Source organism: Caloenas nicobarica, chromosome 12, assembly GCF_036013445.1.
Source record: "Caloenas nicobarica isolate bCalNic1 chromosome 12, bCalNic1.hap1, whole genome shotgun sequence".
Lineage (NCBI taxonomy): Eukaryota > Metazoa > Chordata > Aves > Columbiformes > Columbidae > Caloenas > Caloenas nicobarica.
This window is the reverse complement of record NC_088256.1, coordinates 6,868,348-6,894,668: the sequence shown is the minus strand read 5'-3', so window position 1 is coordinate 6,894,668 and position 26,321 is coordinate 6,868,348. Positions and strand designations below refer to the sequence as shown.

General features: G+C 40.3%; 1 protein-coding gene across 1 annotated transcript in view; it reads left to right on the top strand.

The window, feature by feature from the left end:
• Positions 1 to 26,321, top strand: part of COL4A6 (collagen type IV alpha 6 chain) — a 128,345-nt gene that overhangs the window by 45,148 nt on the left and 56,876 nt on the right. The window contains exon 3 of the mRNA XM_065643001.1: positions 303 to 386. Within this exon, the coding sequence (XP_065499073.1) occupies positions 303 to 386 (84 nt within the window). The remainder of the gene's footprint in view (positions 1 to 302; positions 387 to 26,321) is intronic.

Here is a 26,321-nt window from a genome sequence, read left to right as displayed (position 1 = left end):
ATCATCTAGTTTTATGGGGTTAAGTGGCCCTAGAAAGCACTCATCACCTTGCAGAATAGCACCAACTTGTGTAAGTTCACTTGTCCTCAAAGGATTTCTAAACCTACTTTTTCTGTCTGTTTGGTGATTCTGAAAATGGCCCAGTTATGCAGAAGTTAGAACGTGACTATATTTTGCCACTTCCGAGCAAATTCACACAACAAATATAACGTAGGTGAAAAGTGCTGAAACAAAGCATTATAATTAAAGATCTTCAGCTGACAAATAGTTATCATATTCTTTTTTTTTTTGGTTCCAAATAGGGTGGAAAGAAGTCTTACAGTGGACCATGTGGGGGCCGCGATTGCAGCGCTGGATGTAAATGTTTTCCAGAGAAGGGCGCGCGGGTAAGCTTGTTTTCACTAATACAACTACTCTTTGTGTCTCTTATCAATCTTTATATAAATAAATAAATAAAAAGAACCCAAACTAATATGTATAATTATCAATCTAATGAACTTGTGAAATAAGAGAAATGATGAAGACCAGCTGCATTTCAAATGTCCCTGGCCAAGATTTCAAAAGCTGTTCTAAAGGTTTACAAATTATTAGCTTTGCAATGAGTCTTCAATGGAATATCATTTATTTGTGATCTGAGCTCTAGTTCAAAAAAGTCAGATGGTTTTTAAGTAGATTTACAACAATTAAAAAGGAAAATCAAAGCAGTGTGGGCTTCCAGTACAGACTTTGCCCAGTCCTTACTGTAATTGCTTCTATTTGTTTGTTGGAAGTGTTTTTGACTTTGGTGTTTGTTTATGAAGGAACAAAACTCTAAATGAATCAAAGCATTTCCCTTTCAGAAAGTCTTTTGTTTAGCTAGAGCCCCTCTCTCTGAAGTCTGCATTTGAAGCAGCCAAATGTTTAAGCAAGTTTTCTGTAAAAATCTTTAATTTCTTTTGATTGTATGTAAGGGTTATAACTTTTATCTTAATGTAACTGGTTACTTCCTATCTTAGGGTAATGCAGAGCTGCTGACTTCACTCTGCCTTCAATTACGATGTTAATTTTTGTCCAGACACTGTGTACTTAATATTTTCTTTTAAGGTCTCTGAACTATCTCAACATGTATCAAAATGAGTCTTATAAATTTTGCTTATGGAGATGAAAGGAGGGAAGAGCTGTGTTGTAGGTACTTGGAAGAATTAACTTGGAAGGGCTTAAGGAGAAGGGAAATAATGCTAGTTGTCTTGTTTAATAAAGCAGTTATTCTTGTTGAAATCATATTGAAAAGTCATCCTCTGACGGAAAACAAAAGAAATTAAGTCTTATGTAAACACTAGCAATCCTGATATTTTTTTTTCCTGTGTATTTCAGTGGCACAGTATGGGTAAATTAAAGGCATCACTTTCTAGGACTGAATTTAGGAAAATGTTGCTATTTAGAAATGATCACCAGCATGGGCTTAAATGTTTCCCTAATTGCAGACAGACTTACGCGTGAAATCTTAAATGATAACTGATGATGTGTTTGCTCTGGAAATATAAAAATCCTTCCAAATCATCATGTGACAGGGTGAACGCATGTCTAAACAGGTAAGCAGAAGAACTTTGCAAGGAAGTTCTCAACATAACCTAGAATATGAGTTAAAGCCAACTACTCAACACCTTTTGTGATTAGATACAGTAAGGAACAGACCTAGTTTGGTGCTGGAACACAATATCCTGTAAATGCTTTGGCCTTTAGATAGCACTGAGCATCATTCTTCTGTCTCTTTACATTCCTGGGGTTCAACTTGATTGTTTGAACTGGCCAGAACACTGTTGACCTTGCAGTTTGAGCTCTTGGCATCTCTTTTGTTAAGATGTCACAAAGATTTTAGGCTGTTTTCATTGCTGACCTGAGAACTCATTTGGCTTTTAGCTTGTTTCTTATGTGACCTGTATCGGTAGGCAATTTCAATCCTTTAAACACGCGTTCCAACCTACTGAGACCTGTCTGTGGAGTAAACTGACTGCTGGAAGTGGTAATCTTTCCTTTTTACAACATTACTTCCATCAAGCCATTCTGAGCCCTGCTGACACCTTCTTGGACATCTGCAGGCAGCTACTGGAGTCCTGCCATGCCAGAGGATAAGGAGGTGACTGGCTGAACAGGGAAAGGGGATGGTATGATTATGTATCCTACAGCACAGCTTGTTTCGTGGGGGAGACTGTACAGCCTGAGGCTAATTCCTTGGCTTCCTGCTGACCTTCTCCTCCATTGCTGCAAAACCTTTAAGTTCAGAACAGGCAAATGGGAGATGGGGCTTTGCCAATGCCCTGAGTCCATATTTTGTTTAAAAAAATGTTTCAGCTGTCAGTTTTGCACAATTAACCAGGTCAGAATAAAGCTAAGCTTTCATTTTAAAAGAAAGAAGTAGCTAAAAAGCCCAAGGAAAATTACAATAAGCTGACAGTTCAATGAAAATAATATAGGCAGTGTCCTTAAATGGCTTCCTCCCTGGGTGCACTTCTGATCAAACCAAGCCATCATGAACTTGTTTCTGACCAGATACTTTAAGAAAATTTTTTTGGCTATAAAAATGTCAAAAATGCCTAAGACCCACTGGCTGATTAGTGAAAGATATTTCTAGAAATGGGATGTAGACATGTAGAACCCTCATGCCCTTGCTTTTGCTATAGACTTTTAATGCATGTGTAATAAATAAATAAAGAAAGAAGAAAACAAGTATAATGTCCTTATCTTTAAGATGGAGCTTGGTAGAAGATTAATCTCTATAAGGTGAGTCAGCTCTTTATGGAACAGATTGTAATTCTTTTTAGAAGGAAGGGTGGTACAGTGTTGTCTAGCAGCCGCTCAGGGAGTTCTTCTAGCAGAGCGGTGAGGCATGCCTCCTACAAGAGCAAAATTTCATTTCTGTTAATTGTCTCAATGGCTAGCATTAACTTTGAAAAGCCGTAATACTGGCTGGTACCCATTTTAGGCTGTTCAGTAAAGTTGTGATCCAATTTACTGTGAAGACTGCACAAGAAGAAATCAGTTATGGAAGCACCTTTCATCGTAGCCAGTGATTCAGAATTGGTGCTTGTATGTAATGATAAGTTAAGGAAAAGCCTGGCTCTGTGTAATTAAATGGCGAAACTCCTGGGCTACATTGTAGCCATTTGCCCCTCTTTATCAATTCATTCTTGTAAAGATTTATGGGTAACAGTCCAGTGACTTGTGCAGAAGTCCAGTTCTTAGTGGGGAGGTGTTACCTTTACTGAAAGGTCCCAGCTAGGACCTTCTGGAGGTTTTCTCAGAGATGAAATGAAAAGTTAAACTGAGTTTGTGGCTCTTAGTACTTAAGTGCACAAGAAGATATCTAGTTAAGCTTACAGGTCATACAACAGTTCAAGAGTAAATGTAATAGCAGGAACAGCCCATCAAACTGATTTTGGCCAATTATAAATCCAGGAATTTTAGATATGTTGTTCATTCCCTCTAAACTGCATTGTTAGAACTTATAGTGACTTTAATATGAAATCTAACATAATGCTGTGCAAAGAAAATGCCAGGTAGTATGACAGAGAATATGAGAGGCCCTACCTACAGCTAGAGTCTCTAGGTGAATGTGTGGGACTTCTAAATCTGTGTCCCTACTCCCGTTCTTCTGGCCGGCTGAGATATCATTGTTCAAACTGGTACAACAAGGCAATTTTGAAAGGAAGTCTGTGGAGATAGTGGAGTTACCCAAATGGACCCTGGTGCATGCAATCTTTTTGCAAAGGGAGACAGTCTGAACACAAATGTACACTTATTGAACCCACTTCTGCATACAAGTCTTACATACAGACCTCTTTCACAATAGTGCTTTATATTAAACTATGAAGCACAAGAGGGAAGGTGGAAAAAGCAACCAAATTAAATTATAATGTGAGGAAGTGAATGTAAATTCTAATGCTGGTCTCCGTCTAGTGAAAGGCTGGATTTCTAATATGTATAGTTCCAGGGCTGGTGGGTGATCTGCAGCAAGAACATTTTGGGGACCGGCAGAAGAAAATTATTGTGTTTAAAATTGTCTTTCACTCCCCTTTCTCACTGTTCAATCCACAGTTTATGGGCAGGGATAATGCCCTTTGAAAATTTCATGCTGTCTTGCTAAGAAATGCACTGCAGATAAGTGAGCAGCAACCAGGAAGGCATTTTCCCTATTTGCAGAGTTTCAAGAAGCGCTAAATAGTAGAAGGCCTGCACCATTTCATCTCTGCAGCTCATTTTGCATTTGTTTATGATAGTGTTGGCTTTGTTTTTATATACTGTCATCTACTTTCAAACACTCACAAAGATAAACTAGCAGGCACAGTCCTTGTTGCATGTATACCTTCTCCTGATGCCTGTTCACTTATCTTGGAATTTATAACAATATTAGGATTTGTTTTAAACTTTGCTCGATATGTGCTGGAGCTCTTCAGCTGATATTAATCTTTCATTTTTTAATTCTGAGTCCTGTCCTCGCCCCCCTCATCAAAAGAAGGGATCCGAAGGGAAAAAAAATTAGAAATCATTTCCAAGGCTCCACAAATTATTCAACAGAGAGGCAGCTTTACAGCGTAGAATTGCTGTAAATTGGGAGAGTTTGATGTTACCAATTATATTTCATTTTTTCCTGTGATATGTGATCATGTCAAATAATGTATATATTTCTTATGCAATATCCATGCACTGAACAGCATAACCTGAGGTCAGAACTTTGGATTATTTAATCTAATTGTTATATAGCATAAACTAATGTTGCATTGGCACGAGATCTTAGATTGACTTTTGTCTGGAACTAATCCACTCAACTTAATACTGGATGTACAGAGTGCCTCTCTTGTGATAATTTGTTGAAGATTGGTTGACATTTCTTTGCTATGAAATTGTAATAATTACAACTTGTATTTTTTAATAATGTTTGCTGAATTCTGCTTTGGCTGGTTAAACGCTCTAATTGAAACAGTTTAGGGATTTGCTGATGAAGCACAATTTCTTTGGAAGTGTTGACTCAACAAAATGAATTTTTTTTTTTTTTTTTGGCAGAAGTGTTTTACCCAAACATATTTGCTGGAGATGACATTCTGTTAAACCATTGGTTCAAACTTCTCTCTGTTTCTACGTGGCTTCTTACTATCTGGCTTGACAAGCACTGTAGGACAGCGATGCCATTTCAATATTCGTGGCCTGCAGGATGGCCACTGTACCAATTAAATCAAACCAGACTGTGAGATGCTGATGTTTCCTTCAAACTGACAGTGCCAAGATACAACCAGTTCTAGGTGGTGCCTTAGTGTACTAACCCTAGATAGTCAGCCTGGTAGAGGTAGTACCAGGATCATTATGTAGTTATTTTTGTAAAGATCTTCTCACATCCAGGAGAAGGAGCGATGATTGCATTATAGTATCTTGAGAAATGCTGGCCATTTAACAGTGGTGATCATCGCTGGCTCTTGTAATACGTTTAAGCTTGGTCAAGCAAGACAGTACACAGTAGCAAATACTGTTGAATTCATATACAGGATGGAGTCAGTTCTCTAATCGGTGTGAGCTCAGACAAGGAGGTTAGAAATTCAGGCGGGAATGGAATGTTGCTTGATACTAGAGTCATTCTTCATCATCCAGTTAAAACATCTGTGAAGCCATGGTTCCTGGCTTTCTCTCCTTGTTACCTGCATCCAAAGACTTCTCTCCAGCATCCTTCCTATTAGAATAAGTACAGCCAACTATTTTTCCCTGTTGTGCAAGAACCCAAAAGTTTGGCCTAGACTATTTGTATGTTTTGCCACAATCTCTGATTGCACCTCCAGGCTTCGGCAACTGTTGTTGTTGGAGGTTCTTCCTTTCCACTTGCGTTGTAGGCAACCTCCAGTCCAACTGCTGCACTGTGTACCTTGAAAAGACTTTAACAAAGTCTCGTATCCAAACCTTGGGGGCTCGCAGCTGGTACACATGCTAAGCCTCAGTACTTTTCGTTCCTTTGGCTTTCACAGTTCCTCTCTTCTATTTTTCTCTTTATTCATTCATTCACTGTCTCAATGTAGTGAGTTGTTTTCCTTTTCTCTTCCTCTGCCATCAGCTGTATGTCTCACCAGGCCTGTACACATGTCCTTACAAATGTCTCCCTGTCACCTTAGATGCAACAGTGCCAGAAGCCAATGTCCTATTTTGAACTGAGTCTTCCTTTTCCTCCTGCTCTTTGCTGTTGTCAACACCAGCATCTTTTCACTTAATCAGCTGTCTTAGATGCCATCTTTGACTTGATTCTTCCTGCCAGGTTATAACCAATTTCTGTCATTCTCTACAGTACATCCAATTCTATTCCTTTCCTGTCTACACGTGAACAATTCAGGTCACTTTCTTCTGAGTAAAGCAGAAGCAGCTGTAGTTTCCTTTCTGACTGGTGTCTGGAAATATTGCCTACAAACCATTGTCCTGACCTGCATTCCTGTGTTTCATCTCTTTGTGTCTTTTAGTCATATCTGAAGATGAAAGATCTTGGACTTTTATGTATGCCTAAGTAAGAGACTTCATCAGCCGGTCCCATTTCTCTCCTTTCCTTATTCTTCTTTCTATACCAGCTGATTGTGTGATCCCTGAGGTTGAACTCTAAGGTGGGCTGAGGGCAGCGTAACCAGATATGCAGAGCAGCTTAGGCAGGCAGGCTGCTGTCTGCCGGGCTCTGAGCAACCAGACCCTTCTCCTCCAAATGTGAATGTGAGAACTGTACTTTGTGTTGCAGTTTTGACAGTATTGCAGTACTTTCACCTTTAGTGAAATACTGCTCATGGAATATATGTAAATGATGTCTAATTGTTGTTCAAATCCCATTCTGGTTAAATAAATGAAATCGCATTGTTTGATTTGGGAAGAGGATTATCTATAATGTTGAAAAATGTTGACCATCTGTTCACTGTCATTAAGAAGTTTTGGCAATATTTTGAGAGAAAATGAGGTAATAGTTAAGTCAAACAACTTATGTGCCAGCTGCTTTTTTAACGACTGCCAAGATTTTTTTTAAGTAATAAAACTAACTTTTCCAAATGCGGCATTAAGCAATTATTGTACATGTCCTCCTGACCCAACCTAAATACATTGAGTTTACCCCCTAATGAGAACCACACCATACACTGACTAAAAAAGCATAAAAAACCCCAGATCCCATTGCATTTGAAAGTATCCCTTATGCAATGGGTGTCAAGACTAAACCTGTTCCTATGTACAGTCTTACATCATCTCTCATAATCTCAAGTACATTTGTGAAGACTTCTGGAGGGAACAGGCACCCGTCTTACCTTGCTTACAGATGTCACAGAATTCAGTAATGGTGAACAACTGCATTTCAGCAGGATAACCAAGGAGTCTCTGGTAGCAAATCATGTTTCTGTGATTTGTTTTGCAGTTTGCCCAAAAGGACATGTGTAGTAGATGCAGCTGAACGTACTCTAGGAAACATAACCCATTAAGATGATTTCCACAGCTTTGGAAGCCAAACAGAAACTGTAGCATTGCTGTATCACCAGTGTGGCTGAGGTGACTCTGTGAACTGCAACTGTTTCTAAATCTGCCTTCAAGGGCAGCAGATTTTGTAATTGCAGTGGGGGCCTGTGTTTACTTTTAGATCAAGCAGAACATGGGTCCTCAAACTGCACTCCATAGAGCACTTCCAGATGGCTTTGAAAAGCCCAGCAAAGAAATATCTATCACTGTTCAAGTGATCATGCTTCATGTGAATTGAAACCCAGGACTTTAAAGTCTTTCCAGTGTTTTTGGAGCAAATAGAGCATTTGAAAAGCACCTTGCCACATGCTACAATGCTGTGAGTTGTCTCAGCCTGAGAAGAAGTTATATAGTTTCAGATACTAAGTTAATATATTTTCTGTTTCTCCTTTCCAGCCTGAAAAAGGCTCTGTTTTTCTAAAATTGAGCTTCTCAAAGTGAGGTGTTACTGGGATGGATTTAAGCTGAGATGACTACTGAAAGTCAGGTAGCGGCAGAGCTGGGTTGCTCTGCCTGTACTGTGGTACGTCTTTCTCATCTGAAGACACAGTAATCCGTGGTTCTCTCCGTTCTTTCGCTGGCACTGTGAGCTGAGGGTGCATGCGCATTGCCCTGGGAATAGATACTTCAGAATTTCTTGCTTATACAAGCTGCCACAGCTGCCATTGCTAATCCGGTGGGTAAAGTACTGCTCCCCTTGAAGCCCATGGCGTCACTCCCACTGATTTCACATTATATATGTCGACAGATGGGAAGACAGAACCAGGCTAGTCTTCTCCCTCCCTCCTTGGAGCCATGCCACAACTGGCCTTCTGTTCTAGCTTTGTATGTGTGGCACTTTCTCCAAGACCAAAAATGACAAGTTGTGCTACAGATTTGATCCATATGGACAAACCAGAGACTTCAACAACAGTTTCCTAGTAACCTCCCTTGCTTTCTAAATATTGGAGAGTAAAAACATCCCCATATCCAAATTTTTTCTTTATAAAATTTGTTCTTTCTTGGCTATAGAATGGAGTGTTTGATGAATCTGTGGTGATTTACTTGCCATATAACTCCTTAGAATAGGACTAATATTGACCCTTCAGTTTCTTTTGCTGGTTCATTTATTCACAGTAGGTGAAGAGTTGCAAATGTTCTTAATTTTTTTCCTATCGCCCACTTCACCTTGCAGTTCAGGAACACCACTAAGAATTCCTGTATGAAGAGAAACTCTCTGGTGTCCTGCCCAGGACAGGAAAAGCAAATATTAACTTGAGTCTTTGGAACATATGAATGTCTAGTTGGGCTTTTGCTTAACAAAAGCTATAGGAGTTTTGTCTGATGATTCCTGCAATGATGTCTCAATTGAAAAGAGACAATTAATGCCCTCTTACATCTGAGAAATGGCACAAGACTTTGCCTTTCCTCTCCAAGCAGTTAACAGACAAGAAGGGGTAACTTATATCCTGCCTTGAAATTACCCAATTGGCATTTCATCCATCATATTCTGTATCATTCGTGTATGGGATTTGCCACCTGGACTGTGTCTTACTAGACTTTTTCTCCAGGTTAAGTTCTCTTTAGTACCTCATTTTCTTCCTACCTTTCTCTTCTCATCACATCTCAAGACTTGCCCATCTTCTAATTAAGAGTACTTGTTTCAGAATATTCCTGGTACTAATTATTTTTTAAGCTGCTTAAAATGAGAAGAGGTGCCCTTTGCAGAAACAAGAGTCTATTTTAAAGAGTTTCCGTTGCCAGTAATCAAAAAGTGTGACATAGATTTTCATTGTGATCTCTCAAGTAAGTCAGCCTCTTGGAAACAGAAGGAGCGCAGAACCAATCTATGAGTAAGGCCCAGTTCTAAGAGATTTGGCCGACAGTCAGGTTAGGAGCCGATTCATGAGCCAGGAAAACAGCCGAGAGCAGGGATTACCACAAAGCAAACTTAATTAGGCAACAGCCAGGCAGGAAGTTGTGGAGCCCGCAGCCAGAGAGAGTGAAGATGGGTAACCAGGCAAGACTGTGTTTGTAGTGGTAAAGGAGGCTTCAGTGCCAATTAGGGTGAAGTAAAGCCAAATGCATGGGTCCCCCAAGCCAGCTGTCAATCCCTGGTTTTGGGGAAAAATGTGCAGTATTTTTGGTGTGAATTGCAGCTTTTTCTGATAGGAAATTCTAGATTTCAGAAGAGAACATCCTGACGTTTTTCCACTTTCCGTGGTGAGCAAGGTTGAAGAGCTGTTTAGAGACTGTTTCCCTGCTTCAGAAGAGAAAAGGACATGTGTATCTATAGAAGAAAGGGTAGGACCTCTGAAGTAACTGTAGGTTAATGCTGCTTTTTCACTCCAGTATATGACACTTCTTGTGCCTTTAATGGAAATAACCAGGCACTCTCTGAGTATGGAAAAGGTAATACAAGAAGAAAAAAAAAAAAACCAAACAAGAAAAGGCAGTCTGAATCACAATGCCATGTATGCATTATTGGTGCAAAAAAGTTTATTTCAAAATTAGCTTTCATTGCTTAAAATGATCTGGAGAATTCTGGAGTGTGTTACCTGATCTTCTATGTGACAGAGTCTGTCTGGTAAGTTGAAAACAAAAGATGGCTTCCTCAATGGGCTATTTGGTCTGAAAATATTAATCTATGACAAAACTTCATCAACATTACAAAGGATTATTAGAATAAATGCAAGATTGCTGCAAATATGCTATAGCTTGTTCATGAATGATAGGCAAGGAGAACGGGGAGCAGCTGTATCCTTGTGAATGAGGATTGTGACTGCTTGCTGGTGTCCAGGAAGACGTAAGGACTGACTTCCTAAGCACTTGATGGCGAAGAAAATGAAAGGGAAAACAGTGATTGTTATCGCAATAGGCATCTCGCGCAGGAGATGTGACCAATAAGGAAAAGGAATAATGGCTTTATTTTGGACAAATAAAGGAGCATTCAAATAACAGAACATTGTGGGAATAAGAGGTGAATGAATAGCATGCAGGATCTAGAATGATCTGGCTAAGAATATGGCTATAAGTGTAAAATGTATAAAAATAGCTATAAAATGATGAAGCACGTAACCTTTAAGGAAGAGGAGGGAGTGGTAGGCGGGGATGGTGCACTCTGAGCTCGTGTGTTGGAATGAGGGCGCAGCATGGCTGACGGCAAAAGGGCAGGTTCTGAGAGATCCTGGATGAAAGACTCCCCAGTTTAAGTGTGGAAAAAGAGAGATCCTGCTAAAACAAGGTAAAGAAGAGTAGCAACTTTTCCCTCAACCTCATTCTGCAAATATAGGAGGAAAAACTCAAGTGTTAGCCAGTCTCTGTCTTTTAAGCTGTTGATTAGAGACATTTCAGTTGTTTTTCTCCAATACGTCATAAATCCGTTAAATAGAACAAGCGTGTTTTCACAACTATCTAATGTTAAGCTGACTTTATGAGTGACGTATTTCATACTCTTCGACCTTCTGTGGAATTTCCAGCATAGAAAACTTGGAGGGACAGTGTGAACTGCAACAAGAAAGGGATACTTGAGCTGTACCAGGTATCTCATCCAGTTACTTGTTTTGGAAAAAGGAACAATTTCGTAGTCTGAAAAGTAGCCTGGGTATGAATGTTCTTAATAATGGGGGATTTTTGAAATATTTTTTTGTCCTTTTTTTAAAAAACAAAACAAAACCACAGCAGTGTGTTGCCAAATCTAATAAACAAAAAGTCAAAGTAATTTTGAAATGTCTCATTTTAATCTATAATAAACACAGTACAAGTGATGCACGACTTTGAAGGATTATTAAAAAGCAATCTCTGGTTGTGTAAAAGAACTGGAAGCTCTCAGAGTGTACATGCAGGGCCCGTGCTGTGTAAGGCAGAGTCATTCTATAAAGCATATATTCAGATTGTACCTGTGTGCTAGAGATAATGAATGGTGGTCATAGAACCAAAGAGGTATTTTGGAGCTGGACATCCTGTCCCCCTGTGGTTGCAAGGTTCATAAATAATCCTGTTCAGTACGGTTATTTTTTTGTTTATAATGAATTTATGATTTGTAACTTGAACCCTGAGCTGCAGTGATCGCTGGTTTGGATTGATGAACAGTGACATAACTCTCAAAAGTGGAGAAGTTACCACTTGTATTCTTTGTCAGGTGCTTCCTGGGAGGTGGACAGCACACAAGCTCCTGATTATTTGGAGTGGTGCAGGAATGCTTACCCTCACTCTGCCCTTCCTGGGAATCACAGTGATCTTTTAACTGGCAACACTGTTTATTGTGTGTTCAAATGTATCGAGGACTGCTTACCCTGTCATCACAGAGCACGCTTTGAACAGCTGGAATGGAAATCAGGATATTCTTATAGGAGAAACATAGGTAATGGCTGTTTCCTAGCAAACTTTTAAACAGGTTTTGTTTCTCCTTTGTGAAGCTTGATTTTGCTTGATACCTACTGACTGTGGTGGCTATTCTGAATACCTACATGATGCTGTTGTGGCGTTTCTTTTATGCTGATGACTAATGATTGAGGATCCCAGCTGAGATGGGGGGAGTTCTGCAGTGCAGGGCAGTTAGAAACATATGGTAGGAGAGAGCTGGTGTTCCAAAGTGCTTTCACTCTGTGAGAATTTAGTTATATGTTTTCTCAAGTTTTAGTTAAGTCTGTTACTTAACTGTATTTTCAGGAAAGTAGGTGACTTAATAGAAAAGTCTTTTAAAATAAAACTTTTAAAAGTTAGCACTCTGTACTCCTTAATAAGGGACCTCTGAAAATAGTTAATTCTTCTGGAATATATTTGCTTTCCAAACTTAGAGACATGTGAAAGAGAAGATAACAGAAGAGGTTGTTCTTGTTTCTTTTTAATTAGGACATGTCTTCCTAACAGTACAAAATGTTTTTGGAGGATATCAACGTTTGGAATACCCTTAGCAGTGGAAATATAGCCCAGCCTGTCTCACAGCAAATTAAAATAAATAAATAAAGTCTGCATGCAAAATCAAGGCAGCAGGTGGTCATTCCCTGTATAACTCCAGCTGCACTTGAGTTGTAAATCCAAAACCATTACAAAACTAGCAACGGGACACCCGGTGGTTCCTTGTCGGCTTGGATCAGTGTTCCTGGGGCATTAAAGGAAATTTTCCTAAGATTTAATGTTTTCTCTTGAAACAATAAATGACATAAGTGTTATCTCCAGACTTTTTCCAGAGCAGTGAAGTAATTAAACTTCACTTGTTTTTCTAACATCAGGACTAAAACCTGAACTAATCTATTCTAACCATTTTTATCAGCCAGAATGTGCATTAACTCCTGAGAACATTTGGGTGGATAATAGTTCTGCTTCTGGTGGTGTGACAGAAAGCAGGCAGGGTTTCCTTCACAGTGTTAACGGAGGTGTCGTATTCTGCATTATTTTTTTCTTGCACAAGCATGTGTCAGGTGTACCATGTTTACATGTTGTCTTGGGTTTGCATGGCAAAGTTTGGTAGCAGGGTGGCCTGTGTGAGAAGATACCAGAAGCTTCCGCCATGTCTGATAGAGCCCAGTCGGCTCCAAGATGGACCCACTGGTGGGCAAGGTCGAGCCCATCAGTGATGTTGGTAGCACCTCTGGGATAGCGTGACCATGCTGTGTAAATGTGGCATTTCAGGACAGTGTCCATCACACTTCGCAGGGTTTCAGTGCAGGGTGCTCCTTCAGGTGACGTTTCAGGAACAGCTCTGTGTGCTGGTCGCTACAAACACAAGTTCCTGATGTTGAGCTTTTGATCAGTTCAGTTATTTCAAAGAGGTGAAGATTTTCTCTTCTAGCAGATGGGCAAACAGGAATGGGCAGGGAGAAGGAAGGAATATTGGGTTTTTTTCATGTCTTACTGTATCACAGCATAGTTGGCCCTGGAGGAAAAACCAAGCTATGTGTCCCTCAAGGGTGGTGAAGCTCGAATGGTCCTTCCATCTTGTGTAACAGGCTGCTTTGAAAGCTCCAGATATGTGATGTTTTCCAGACCTCCTCTTTGAGAGCACAATTCCACCACGTTCTCAGGCTGTGACTTGCAGTGCCACATCAGGAGAAGCATTTAAAAGTGGTTTCCTTGCCCTTGCAAAATGGGTTTGGGATTTTTATTGTTATTTTGTAAAATGTCATAATGACTTCTGAGTGTCTGTGGTGCTTGTTGTGTCTGTTTCAATGATATTTCAATGTTTAAAGACCTACAGAGGAAAATGCAGTTTACACAGAGTCTTTAGTGGGTTTTTTTTTCTGTCATACACTTTTTCACCAAATGCATCTCTTGGCACAAGAGAAATTGAAGTAGGAGTGTGTTTTGTTTTGTTTTTTAAAAAAAAATCCTCTTTAAATAATCCTGCATTTAATTAAATTGCCTCTGTTTTAACTGGACATAGAAACAAATAGCTTTGACAAACAAAAATAAAGATTCTTGAGGAATACTGACTTACCTCTGATAAGAACCGTCTGGCATATATATAATTTTTTTTCACTTATGCTTTACTAACAAGCTCAGCATTTGGTTCACATTTCCTCTTTGTACTTTGGGGTTACTTATGAGTAAAGCCTAATAGATTAAAAATATTTGACTTGAAGCCTAATGCCCTGTTTGTAGGATTTTTTTTTAATCTTTTTGTTGTCGTTGTTACATATTGGAAAGCATATGGTACAACTGGCTTCTGTTATTATCTTGGTAGCCAGCTATGTTAACAGGGATTGCTTTCAGTGCTTCGGACTATGGCCATGAAATTCTTAGTGGACCTTGGAAAGCCGTTTCATGTTTTTGTGACCGTTCCTATTTCTTGCTGTCTGGGTGTCTCCAGGCGCTCAGGGCAGAGGCTCCCGCCGGGTCAGTGTGGGCACCGCTCGCTCCCCAGTCCCACCAGTGCTCGTTTCATGCAAGTCATGTCTGTTAGAGAGGGCCTGCAACCGCTTCTGCTTCCTGCACCGGTTATGCTGTGTAACTGCAAGGAATGCTGAGTTTTATGGTTCAGACTGGAACCTGGACCTGTCCCTTCCAAGTTACATGGGAGGATGTGGTATTTTCCTTTGAAGTGTACCCAGACTCACCTAAAGCCCACAGCTGGGCAGACATGTGCTTCTGCCTGCTTGGATGCCAGTGAAGGGAGAGTTCAACTTGGAGGCAGGTCTGCTCTCAAATACAGTGTTATCTATCTTGTATGTTTGTCACATCCACATGGATGGGCTTTAGCTCAGAGGAGAGCCTGGTCCTGTTTGAAGATGGAAATTCTATTAATAAAAAGGGAGTTGCAGTTCCTGGTAAGTCTATAATTTATGTTTCTGGCCTGACTTTAGAAAATAAATTGAATCATGGGCACACACAGTGAAAAATTGGCTTTTCGAATGGCAAATGACCATCCCCAGAAGGCTGACTAGCCCTGTTCAAGATACATGGCAGGGTAAAATAATTTACTTTCTGCCTGTCCTGCTTGTTATTTCTTAAAATAATCCTCTGAGATATTAGAGGTAAATTGATTCACTTGAACAAAGATTTTAAATAATTTCTCACATACTTATTTTATGTGTGGAAATGTTGGTCTCAGAACAGATGTAAAGTAAACTGTTAACAGGAGTTATGAGACTTTTATTCTTCCATGGGATCCGTAGCTGCTTTTCCATCCCCTCAACAGATCAGCAATAGAAATATCCCCTGTAAAGAAGCTGCCCCTCTTCACTGTTTGATTAGTTAAGGAGCATTGTGGCCAATGTGGTTTTACTGTGTTAGTGTTTCTGGCCTGTGAAAATTTGCCTGCGAAAAAGCTCTGACAGAATTATGGTATTTTCACCCTGTCTCAAATGACAAGGCCACTCAAAAACGATCTGATTTTATGGAAGATGAATAGAATTAATACAAGAGATGGGAAAGGAAATGTACTGGTTTCTTCCTGAAGGACAGTAACACAGGAATGAGGAGTTTCTTCTGGGAGGAAATAGTACATTTTTAATACCTCAGAAATTGTGGCTGCTCTTGGTCCCATCTGAATTGTCTTTAGCAAGTACTTGTGTGTTTAGACCAAGATTTTTCAGAGCTGAAGTTGAATAGACTTGAGTTCCTTGTTCCAAATAGTAGTGAGATTTGGATCTCTTAATGTCATTGATCTTAAGCTGACCTGTTGTGAGAGGTGTAGCCTTTTCATTTCTTCTGACGGAACAGTGACCGAGGACTGCCTGTTGTGCCAGTCATCTGCAAGGAGTGGGAAGGACTCGCATTCTGATGGCATCTCCCAGTTGAATGTCCCTGCAATTCAGTGTGTCCTTCCGCTGTCACTCCCCCTGTTATCATGGAGCCTTTTTATTTCCTCCCTACAGCACTGAGGACAGTATACTCTATGGTCACCCCTGGTTCGGCTAGATAGCATCAGGTCCACACCGAGTGCCGAGTACAACCAGGTTGCACAGGGCAAGCTTTCCAGCCCTGCGCTACTGACTTCACTCTGACTGCAGTACTGAAAGGAGAGTCTCTGGGTATGTGAGTCCCCAGCATCACAAACAGTCAGAAGGGCTCTGGGGAGACATTTAAGCTTGCAATATAAATACAAAGAGAGAGAGGCTGTGGGAGAAGGAAGCTCAGATGGCCTGCTTGTCCTGCTATTGCTTGTGTCATCTTCAGCATGAGTTGACATTGTCAGACCCAGATCCAGTAACACCATTGACAGCCTCGCTGAAGACACAGAAACATGGACAAAAGCCGAGGGCAATCAAGACATTGCAGGATTAGGTCTTCAGAACAAACTTTTCTCCAGGCAGTTAGTGAACATGTTTGAAGTTGTTTAGTTTTAAGAACTCTGACTTGCAGGTCCTTGTTTGAAGCGGCTGGTGAGCCAGTCCTTCAGCAAGCAGAGTATTGCGAGTGTCGTGGCATCTGCTTTGTGTGGGGATGCAGGAGGCACAACAGCATCTTCTCTTGGTGTCTGCTGGTGATTTTTAACTGGCGTCATTTTCCTCTTTGCCAGCAGAAAGGAGCATGTGGCACAGGAAACTCATCTCAAGAGCCTTCAGGAAAAGGCACTGTCAAGTGAGAGGAGGTTGCAAAATTGGACCTTATCCACATGCGCTCTTCGGAGTAAATCCTTCCTCTGTTCCTATACATTACGTTATTGGCGAAATACATCAGCAAATGTTTATAGTCGAGGAAAGTTTGTACTAACACTGTGTCATGCAACTAATCTGTTTACATTATAAATAGAGAACACTAAGTTAGATCCACTTTGCTCCAGATGCAAGCGTCTTCTTAAATATTTATACATGGACTAGACTGTTTACTTTGTCCCTCATAGTATAGTTGTATTGGGAAGATCCAGAACACCTGGGGTTTAGTGAGGTCTTAAGGAAAGCTTGCTTCAACTTTCCAAATTAAACATTAAGAGCTCACTGAATTACTGAGTATATGTCAGTAGAGTTTTAAATGGAGAAGTATCAGTTCTAGAAATACATTTCTAAAATTGTGATTAACAAAATATCATTCAATACCAGATCTTGATTTCACTCTAATTCTGCTGCATTCCTACGCTTCTCAGACAGAGAAGTATCAGAAATATTGGAGAAGCACCAGAGTTTCCCCTGGTTTAACTTTGTTGGAGGTCTGTTCTTTAGTGAAAACCAGTTGATAGCATGAAGAAGTCACTTGGCTGACTTCAGTGATGCTACTCTAGGTTTAGGTAAAAAAAAGAAATGAATGGGGTCCTGGACCACAGTTTTACAGGTGGACTGGCTATGTATAGCATCCTTTTTTTTTTTTTTTTAAGAGAGGCTGTAGATCTAGCCTTCCTTTCCGTCTTTAGGGGTAACTGTACATATGTAATCTGATATCCAGAAGTAGAGACTAGCGAGAGAACAGTTTCACTGACAAGGCAGAAAGAAACCTGAACTGACGTTGCAGAGGGTAATGCAGTTTGTCCGTGTTGAACCACTGATTGCCGGTGTGTTTAGCAGTTGTATCACTTGAAGAAACATGCAAAAACCTTAATGTTCTTCAAACTACGAAAATGTGAGTGAAAAGCTTCACTGATCTGGAGAACAAAAGCTGGTTTTATTCAAAGTGAAAGCTGGTTGTTTATGTGTAACCTTGCTAGATTGTACATTGTTTTAGAGAGACTGGGGAGCACTAGTGTGAAGCCATTGCCGGGGTTTTGGGGTGCGCTCTCTAATCTCGCTCAGTCTGTACAATGCTGGAAGTGCTGCTGCTGGCCAGTCGTTTTGCAAATCTAGCAAGAGCTTATGTGATCCACACTCACCTCCAGCAAATATCTGCTCACTTTACCATGAGATCTGAACATAAAGGAACATTAACTGTTTCTCCTGAGTATAGTGGCCTGGGTTCTTGGGCAGTTTTGAATAGAAATGGCCTCTGAACAAAGTTACACACATTTCTAAGATCCAGTGCCCTTTGCTTGCTCCCTAATGCTACTGCATATCAGAAACTCCCTACCTTAATTCTTTCTAAGCACAACTAGCTATTCAGGTTACAAACTTTGGATAGTTTCCAAAACATAGCATGCACCACTTGCTTGTCAGAACTAGTAGGATTTACTCTTTTTCGCTAAACCTATAGTGTTTGACTTGGTTTTAGCTTTATGGAATTAATGTTTTAACCACTGTATTCCAAAACCGAAGGAGCCTTATTCTTGCAGGATTAAGAACTAATGAAATGTAGCTATGACTAACAATGTACTTTGCTTTTTTTCTGAGGAATCTTTCTGAGCTAATACTTCCTATGTTTAAATTAATTTCCAAATATTTTGCACAAGCTTTGGAAGTAAAACAAAACCTACAGTTCTAGGTACGTACTCTTAAAATCTGCTTTATCCCCAATTTTGTTTGGGTAGGCTTAAAGAGTTGTATGTGCTGTATAAAATTTGTATTGCAGTCTAAACTAAAAGTATATTTACAAATTGTCTGCTTAGTTTAATTTTCTATGGTTCTTGCCATGCAACACACCATTTGAGATGCTGTTCTCTCAATATGTCAGTGTAAAAATATCAGAATTTCCTGGTACTTTTGTGTTGAAAACTAACCAGAAAATGTAATTGTGGAAGAGGTTTTTGTTGAAATCAATTACTTTTTACTTATCACTTGATTACTTTTTCCTTTCATTGAACTTGCAAACTACTACAAGGACTACAGATATTTCACACACCATCTCTGTAGAAGAATCAAATTATTCCAGTAAATTAGAAATATATCTGTCCTGTAACAGCTATATAAATGTGGGAGGTAAAACACTATTTCCAGCAGAACTGGAAGGCACCATCCAAATGGTTCACATTTTAAAAGCAGCATTTGTGCAAAGACTCTAGTTTCTTTGGTCTGATGATTGTTTTCAATATTTATGGTACAGCAGGGCCTGGGGCCTCAGTTACACATCAGGAAGAGTTGTACTTCTTACAAATAACAGGAAAGATCCTGCACCAAATAACTTTTCTGAGCATTAAATTTACTTATTTTCAGAGAAAAGCACAACAGCTGGGACAAAAACATGGAACTGTCCCAAACTGTAGCTGGACACAAGGGCAGGTCTGGATATCCATCTGCTTTAACTGTCGAGCATTTGGACTTAGTGTTCCCTGCAGACATAATAAGGATGTTTAAAGATGCGTTTAATGGATCCACGCTATAATTAAAATAAAATGAGCCCCAGTATACACACGAGCTATGTTGAAGGATAAGACTCTCAAGGAACATGAGCCAGAGAAGGAGTCTGAGGGTATGTTGGTCCAGTCCGGACCAGGCAAGCACTGAAGTTGAAGTGGGAGGTACCCCGGAGCTGGCTGTGGGCTGGGGCAGCGTACAGGGCCTGTACGTGACCAAGTGAATGTGCTCTCAGAGCGCACAGGCTCTCAGTGGAGTTAAGGAGCCATAAAAACGCCTCAAGAAGCTGTAGAATGTCCTATTTCAGATCATTAGAGCATGGATCAAGTTTTAGCATTCTTTTGTTTAATTTGAAGAGAGATAGATCACTCATTTAACCCTTATTGTATGGCTGAATGTATGTAGGTGACAAAATTTAGGTAGATTTACAGTCAGTGGTGTGAGATATCTTCAATATAGTATTGTCTTTCTTGAGTGCTGGCCTGCTAAGTGCTAAATACAGGTGGGGATCCAACCTCTCCTGCTTTCACGGAAGGCTGCTGGACTTGGAGATACCAAAAAAAAGCCTTTGAGGCTGCTGATATTTTGAAAAGGGTATGCGTTTCACATGTTGCTTCATTGGAGAGGAAAAGAAAACAGTAGGTGTTAATGGTTAGTTGTTTCTCTAACAAATACAGTATGAGCTGTTAACACTAGAGTGGTGTAGTGATAGGAAAAAAAAAAACCACCTCACCTCAAATTAAGTAATACTGATTCAATACATGTAAATCACAATCTGAGGAATAGCAGAAGTCCCAGATTGGTTCCCCATTTGCAGTTGTATCTAGTAACATGAGGACAAGGAAAATGAATTTCTCTTTTATTTATTCAGCAAAGACAATGTTTCTGGATAGTTAAATTTCACCTCCCGAGGAGAAAAAAGCTGTTATTCCAGTTGACAGATAAAAGCTTTGGCACTGCAAGGTTACTTGTGTCAAAAGAAAAAAATGTTTCTGGAACGAGAAGACGATGCAGCTTTTGAGACTCAAGTAAAATCCCAGTGTTCAATATGCAAGTCCTGGGCTTGGGCACATCCTTGGTGAGAGCTGGGGAAACGTAAACCCAGGCCCTGCAGCCTGCCTTGCCCAGGACCACCCGCAAAGCTGCCGTTCAGCGTTCATGTGCCTGACTCTTGGCTTTGTCATTTGGAGCAATGGCAAAAGCAGGGAGGTGGCCACCAGATTCACATAAAAACCAACCAGCAAGAGCTCCCCATGCGCATACACAGTACTTAGTTTCACAGTGGGAGCAAGGACAGGGTCCGTTCCCTTACCACGAGTTGAGACACTTCATCCTACCCTATGTGTAGGACTGGTTGACTTTTGTGGGCTCCCTCATGTGTGCTGCCTAGTCTGTGCTGCAGACTGAAGGTGGACGGTATAGCTGTGCCTGCTCTGTATTTCTTACCATTATCTCCTTTCTTTTATTTCCCAGATTCCTTTTCCTTTATTCTGCTTAAGCCTTGACGCTGTAGCCCTCCTTGGTGGCATGATTCCTCTTAGGCTTGGGTCGGCAGATGCAGAGCTGTCGTTTCCAGTCAGTGGCAGATATCGGACATTGCTGCTGATGCTGGTTCAGCCCAGCAAAGATCAGCTGTGTTGGCAAGAGCGATGGCAGTGGAGGGGTGATGGATGCTGGGCCTGATTCTTCTGGCTCTGACATCAGGGTTGTACTTCACTGAAGTTATTATTTGTCTGTATTGGTATCGGTGGGAAAACACTAGAGTTTTCGTATGATCTAAAACTCCATGGAAATGAATGTCTTTTCAGAGATCCAGATACAGAGAATGCATTAAATCATATTCACTGTTTTGCTGTTCTTGCTGGCTAAAAAATAGGCCATTACAAATACCTACAGGGATTATGAACAACTTAATCTAGTGTCTGAAGGAGGCTGGTATGTATGTGTGTGGCTGAGGGCACAGTTTATTGCACACTAGGCAAATACAGCATGGTGTGAGGCTTTAAAAAATATCTTATGGAAAAACACTGCTGTGGATAGCTGTGGTTTAATTTAAATTGAAGTCACTTGATGAACAAGGGAAATTCAAAGCCAGTTTGTAGCAGTGATCAATAGAGGATTCTTTTTTCTCTATTCATGTAAAGTATGCTTTGCTTATTTTTCTCAAACAGCGGTCTAACGATTGTTCCTAGCTGATGGCTCTAGGGAAAGGGCTTAGAGTAGTTTGTGTAGCTCAACAGTGGCTGTTCTGGCTGCAAAAGGAGCACTGGCAGCAACTTCCAAAGAGCCCTGCTGAGTCTGTGCAGACCGGATCCGCTTCCAGTGCTTGTCCTCCCAGGGTTTCTGGAGGGCTGCAATTTTTTATGAGCTTCTAGGAGGCTATTTGCAGATCTGAGGCAGTTTTGGTTCCTCTAAAATGACATGTCATCATGTTGGCATGTAGTAACAACTCTTTGATGTAACTAGATGATGTCGAACCAAAGTATCCCTGCATCGTGGTATACTGTTCTCCATTTTGTTATATTTTGTTAGCAGAGTTTGCTGTCCAAAAGAAAAAAAAAGCCTATGCTGTGAACTTTATATGCGTCAGGCCTTTGATAATTCCTGATATTCACTGGGCTCCAAGCGAGTGCAAAATTCAATGAGAAATGTTAATATCATCTTTCATACCAGTATGGCTACATCAACATAACTAATAAAACCTGAAACATGTCAGACTATGCATACAAAGAGAAGGAAACCAAACAAGATGGTAACACCTACTAGTTTTAAGAAAAAAAAAAAGGGGGGGGGGGCAAACAATTTGTAAAATGTGCTGTCTCTCTCTTTAGACTTTTCCTGACTTCCATCATTAAACTGTCCTGACTACAGTAATTCTTTAACTACTGAATTTCTAAACAGACTTAGCCAAAGCTTGGAGTAAGCAGTGTTACTTCTGTATGTACATATGGATAAAAGGTATTTGATATCCTTGAGGTGTTTAAATTTATGCTGTTATTTCAAGCCTGTTTTTCTTGGTTTTATTTTTTCTTTTGGATGTGTAGCTCTTAAGCATTCTGAAAACAATCGGAAGCAATTCCAGCTTTGATTAGCAGCTAATTTAAAACAACTGATGAGCTCCCATAGCCCTCCCTTTGGCTTGTTGGTATGTTTGCTTAACTGCAGGATACATTCCTAACCCCAAGACATTTCAGTTTGCTTGGGTACAGCGAAGGCCATTATCTGGCTTGTGGTCTGTCAGAACGGGGAACGTTTTCCCCTTTTATTTTAAGCGGGAAGAAGCTGCTGAGCTGCTTTGGAAATAGCGGGCTGGTTATTGTCTGTGTAAGGCTCCCTGGACCTGTGTGCAGGGCAGCACCGGTCAGGTTATCCTGTCATCACACACAGATTGCTGAGTATCACACAGCAGCGTTTGTGATCTTCTGCAGCACCGCTTCCTTCTGCCTCTCGTCAAGGCCCAGTGAGCACAGACCGTGACAGGTAGAATCTTCTTCCAGACCTCAGATGCTCCCGTACAAAGAGCCAGGCTTAATCCCTGGTCTAGTGTGTAATTTAGTAATCTGCGTGGTCATGAATTCCGGGGATATATGGGCAGGAAGCGCGGGGCAGTGTGGGTAGCAGGGCAGGCCTACGGACTCAGTTAAGTCTTTGTTGTATTGTGTAGCGAGGGATTTTGGGGACAATGAGACCTGTCTGTCAAAGATTAAGCAGACTGGAAGTGTAGTTTATACCAACAAATGAATGAAGCTTTTTGGAGTGTTAATACAGCCACGTAGTAGATGTCCAAGGACTTAAATATACAATTTATGTGATGACAGGCAAAATTGGAATTAATCATTTATTCTATATACCTTAGCCAGTGGGAATTCAAGTAGGTTAAGAGTTCATTTCCGTCCTTATCTTGATCAATATGCAACACTTACTAGGAGAAATGAAAAATCCTCTATTTTTTTCTCTCCCTGACTTTGGTTTGAAGTTATTTTTACTAATTGCAGTTTACTCTCTGACACTGCTTAGTAAACCAGCCACTGACGGACTGGCGCTTCTTGTTATCAGGTGCTGCAGTAAAATTTTGCCTGGACCTGCTCTGCTTAAGCCTCCAGAGATAACTGGAATCTCTCCAAATGTTATGCTTGTAGATTTGCAGGCCTCTGCCATCCTCCACTCCTCCTGCTTCGGTCTTGATATTTCCAAGGAATGTGTAGATGAGAGTTCACAGACTCCATTTTTTCCCTTTCAAGTGAATTGTTTACATGTTTGCAAAACTCCCCTCAGCTCTCCTGTGTAACAGGTCCCTGGGAAGAGTTTTTGTTCTAAATCTGCTATCTCAAATAAGCAAACGGTTCCCATCTGAGTTTTAAATCTTGACTAATATTATCTGTTCCAGCAGATAATTTTGTTTTTAGCAGAGCCCTGTGCAAGGAAAGCCGTTCAGGCCTTTCTGAAGTGCCAGCAACATGCTGGGAAGGCTATGGGAGGCAAAATGTAGGGGAAACTGCTTGCAGAGAATCTATTGTTCTGCGCTGACCCCTCACCGGACAGATCTCTGAATGTCCTACTTTCACCGCCTGCCTTCCAAGTAGAGGCATCCTTCGGGGCTGAGTGACCTTAGTGGATAATGAGAACTTTTGCTGTGTTTCTGTCTTGTAAACAGAATGTTTAGCATGTGGAACATGGTCTGGTGGCTAAAACCGTTTTGTTTTTTTTTTTAATGTGTGTGGGTTTTCATCTTTTTCTTTCTTTTAAAAAAAAATGGAATTCGCCAGATGAATAATGGTAATACATGATATGGTAGTAAGGGTTGGAGGTAGCTGCGTGCTGCATGGATCAGATGCCAGTTTCAGAGTCCCATTGTACTTAAGTACTAAAATTTGGTTGTAATAGCATAAAAACTGGATATTGGACAGGGAAAGGGCATAAGTAATGCATCATTAAGAACAAAGGATAAAAGACAAGATTGTTTATCTGGAACGGTTTTTTACTTGTGGCAATTTATAGATACACATTTTCTGTGTAACAGTGTAATTTAATAGAACAGTTAGATGTTCCAGTATGATAAAAGTGAGCCAAAAAAGCAATGTTAGATTCCTGGTCCAGAATAGCTTACGCTATGACTTGAATTGCAAGCTAAGTTAGAGGAAGGTTTCAGAATTTAAATTCAGCTATCTCAACAGTTTACAAGCTTGTTCTCTCAAGAGCTTGAGACATTGAGAGAAACTCCTGAAGGCAAGATTGGATACAGGCATTTAAATCTGCTTTTGGAGTACCGGTGTTATGCTTGTGATCCAACTCTCTCTTGTTCATATTTGTTCATATTCTAATGATTCACTTAACATTTCACAGAAACAGAGAACACAATGACAAACATGAAATGTCACCTTTTATTTAATTATCGTATTAGTTAGCACCTGAAAAAAACACAGCTATGCTTTATTCTAAATATTAAAATAAATCTATGCTATTTTACTTAGTATTAAGTAGTTTCTGCAACCAAGTCACCTCAATGTATAGATTATAACAAAATGCAGTAAGACGAACTAATATCGCTCTAATACAAACAGCCACATCAATAGCTGGGATATGTGCTGATAGAGAAGGAGCAATAAGATTGAGCAACTTTTATGAAGATTCAAAGGCAAGCTGTCAAATATGAAGATTGTTCTCTTAGTTGATAACTTGGCAGCATTTAAGCCAAGCTAAGTTTTTCCGCAATGCAGTGAAAAGGTTGACAGCAACACAGCAAACTTCCATAAGAAGTGTGAAAACTAGGGGAGTAGTAGCCCCAGCAGAGCTACGGCTGCTAATTAACAAATTCATGTGATATTATGATATCTCCATTAAAATGGTCCTCAGCTATGGTCCTTTAAGAGAATTTGTTGTTCTAGAGTAGTTACCATGGAAAATAAATGATCAGTCTCCCTTGAGATATGTCATACACTACATTATCACTTTTTACTCAGATCACATCTAGCCATTTTTTTACTCTAATCTGTTCAGATAAACTGCTGTCCAATGGCATTTCCAGTTATTACTTCACTGATACATTTCATTGATAACCGCCTTCAAAGTAGAAGTAGGAAATCAAGTGGAAACTCACAATGTCTTTGGCATCAAAGACAAGACTGTTTTCTGTAGCTCTGATGAACTGAGTGTTTCTGATTGAAAAACTCTTTGCCTGGCAGAAAACATTTTGGAGGTTTTTGAATGTATGCAAAGTAAACAGATATTTATTTTATTTGAATGACCAAACGCCTCCAGCCCTTTAATGTGATTTAAAAATGAGTTTGATTTGGCGTTGCAGAAATCTGGGAATGCATGAGCCTAGCCTAGGCTGCACACTCCAGATCTGGGTCTAAAATTGCCCAAAGAGAGGGAACATTGCTCTTGCTAGCCCAGAAAAAACTAGGCCTATTCACTCCAGTGCTTAGCAGGGAACCCAGCTGGTAAGCTTGAAATAATTGTCCTAAAGACTGGTACCCTTCAACTTCTTCCTGGCTCTTGCTGATTAGTGGGTGGTTTCTCTCTAGAAGACATTAAATCTTTGCTAGAACTCTTTAACTGGCATTTTTGCAACTATTCTTGTATATGTCTGCGTTCTTCTCCTCTGTGTGGCTGTTCCTGTAAAAATACTCCTGAACTGCTGGTCTTAGGTGCATCTTGTGGACATGAGTTTCTCAGGATAATTGCCTGGATTCAAATGGACTCAGAACTTAGTTTAGCTGCTGGTAGAAACTGAAGCTGGGAATAGCTTATCTGTAGCTGAAACTGCAACAGAGAGCTGCAGTGAGTGAAGTTTCTGTAAAATGTTCAGGGACTATTTTTTTGTCTCTAGCATGAGACCCTTTAGAAAGGCCAAGAAGGCATCATGTAAGGTGAGTGATCACAGCTCTGTAGCTGTTTCCATGCATGGAAACCTCAAGGCTTTTCTGTGGGTTTTTTTCATTACTGGTTTCTTCATCCTTGTTCCTTTTGTTACTGGCTCAATGTCATGTTTGGGGAGGTTCTGGTGCAAAGGGACACTCTCTGTTCCCACAGTGCGGGGGAAGTGGAGAGCTCTTTGTATCATCCACAGAGCAGAAGGGGCTTCTGCGACTCCTTTTCCGTCTCTTCGTCTCATGCTTCTGGGTATATTCCTTATCTCTGTGTTATCTCATGTCTGTGTTATTGGAGGAGCAGGATGTGTCTTGACTGCACTTGGTTTCCACTTCCCAGGCAGAAAGAGAAAAGCAGTCAAATGTAGTTAAAATATAT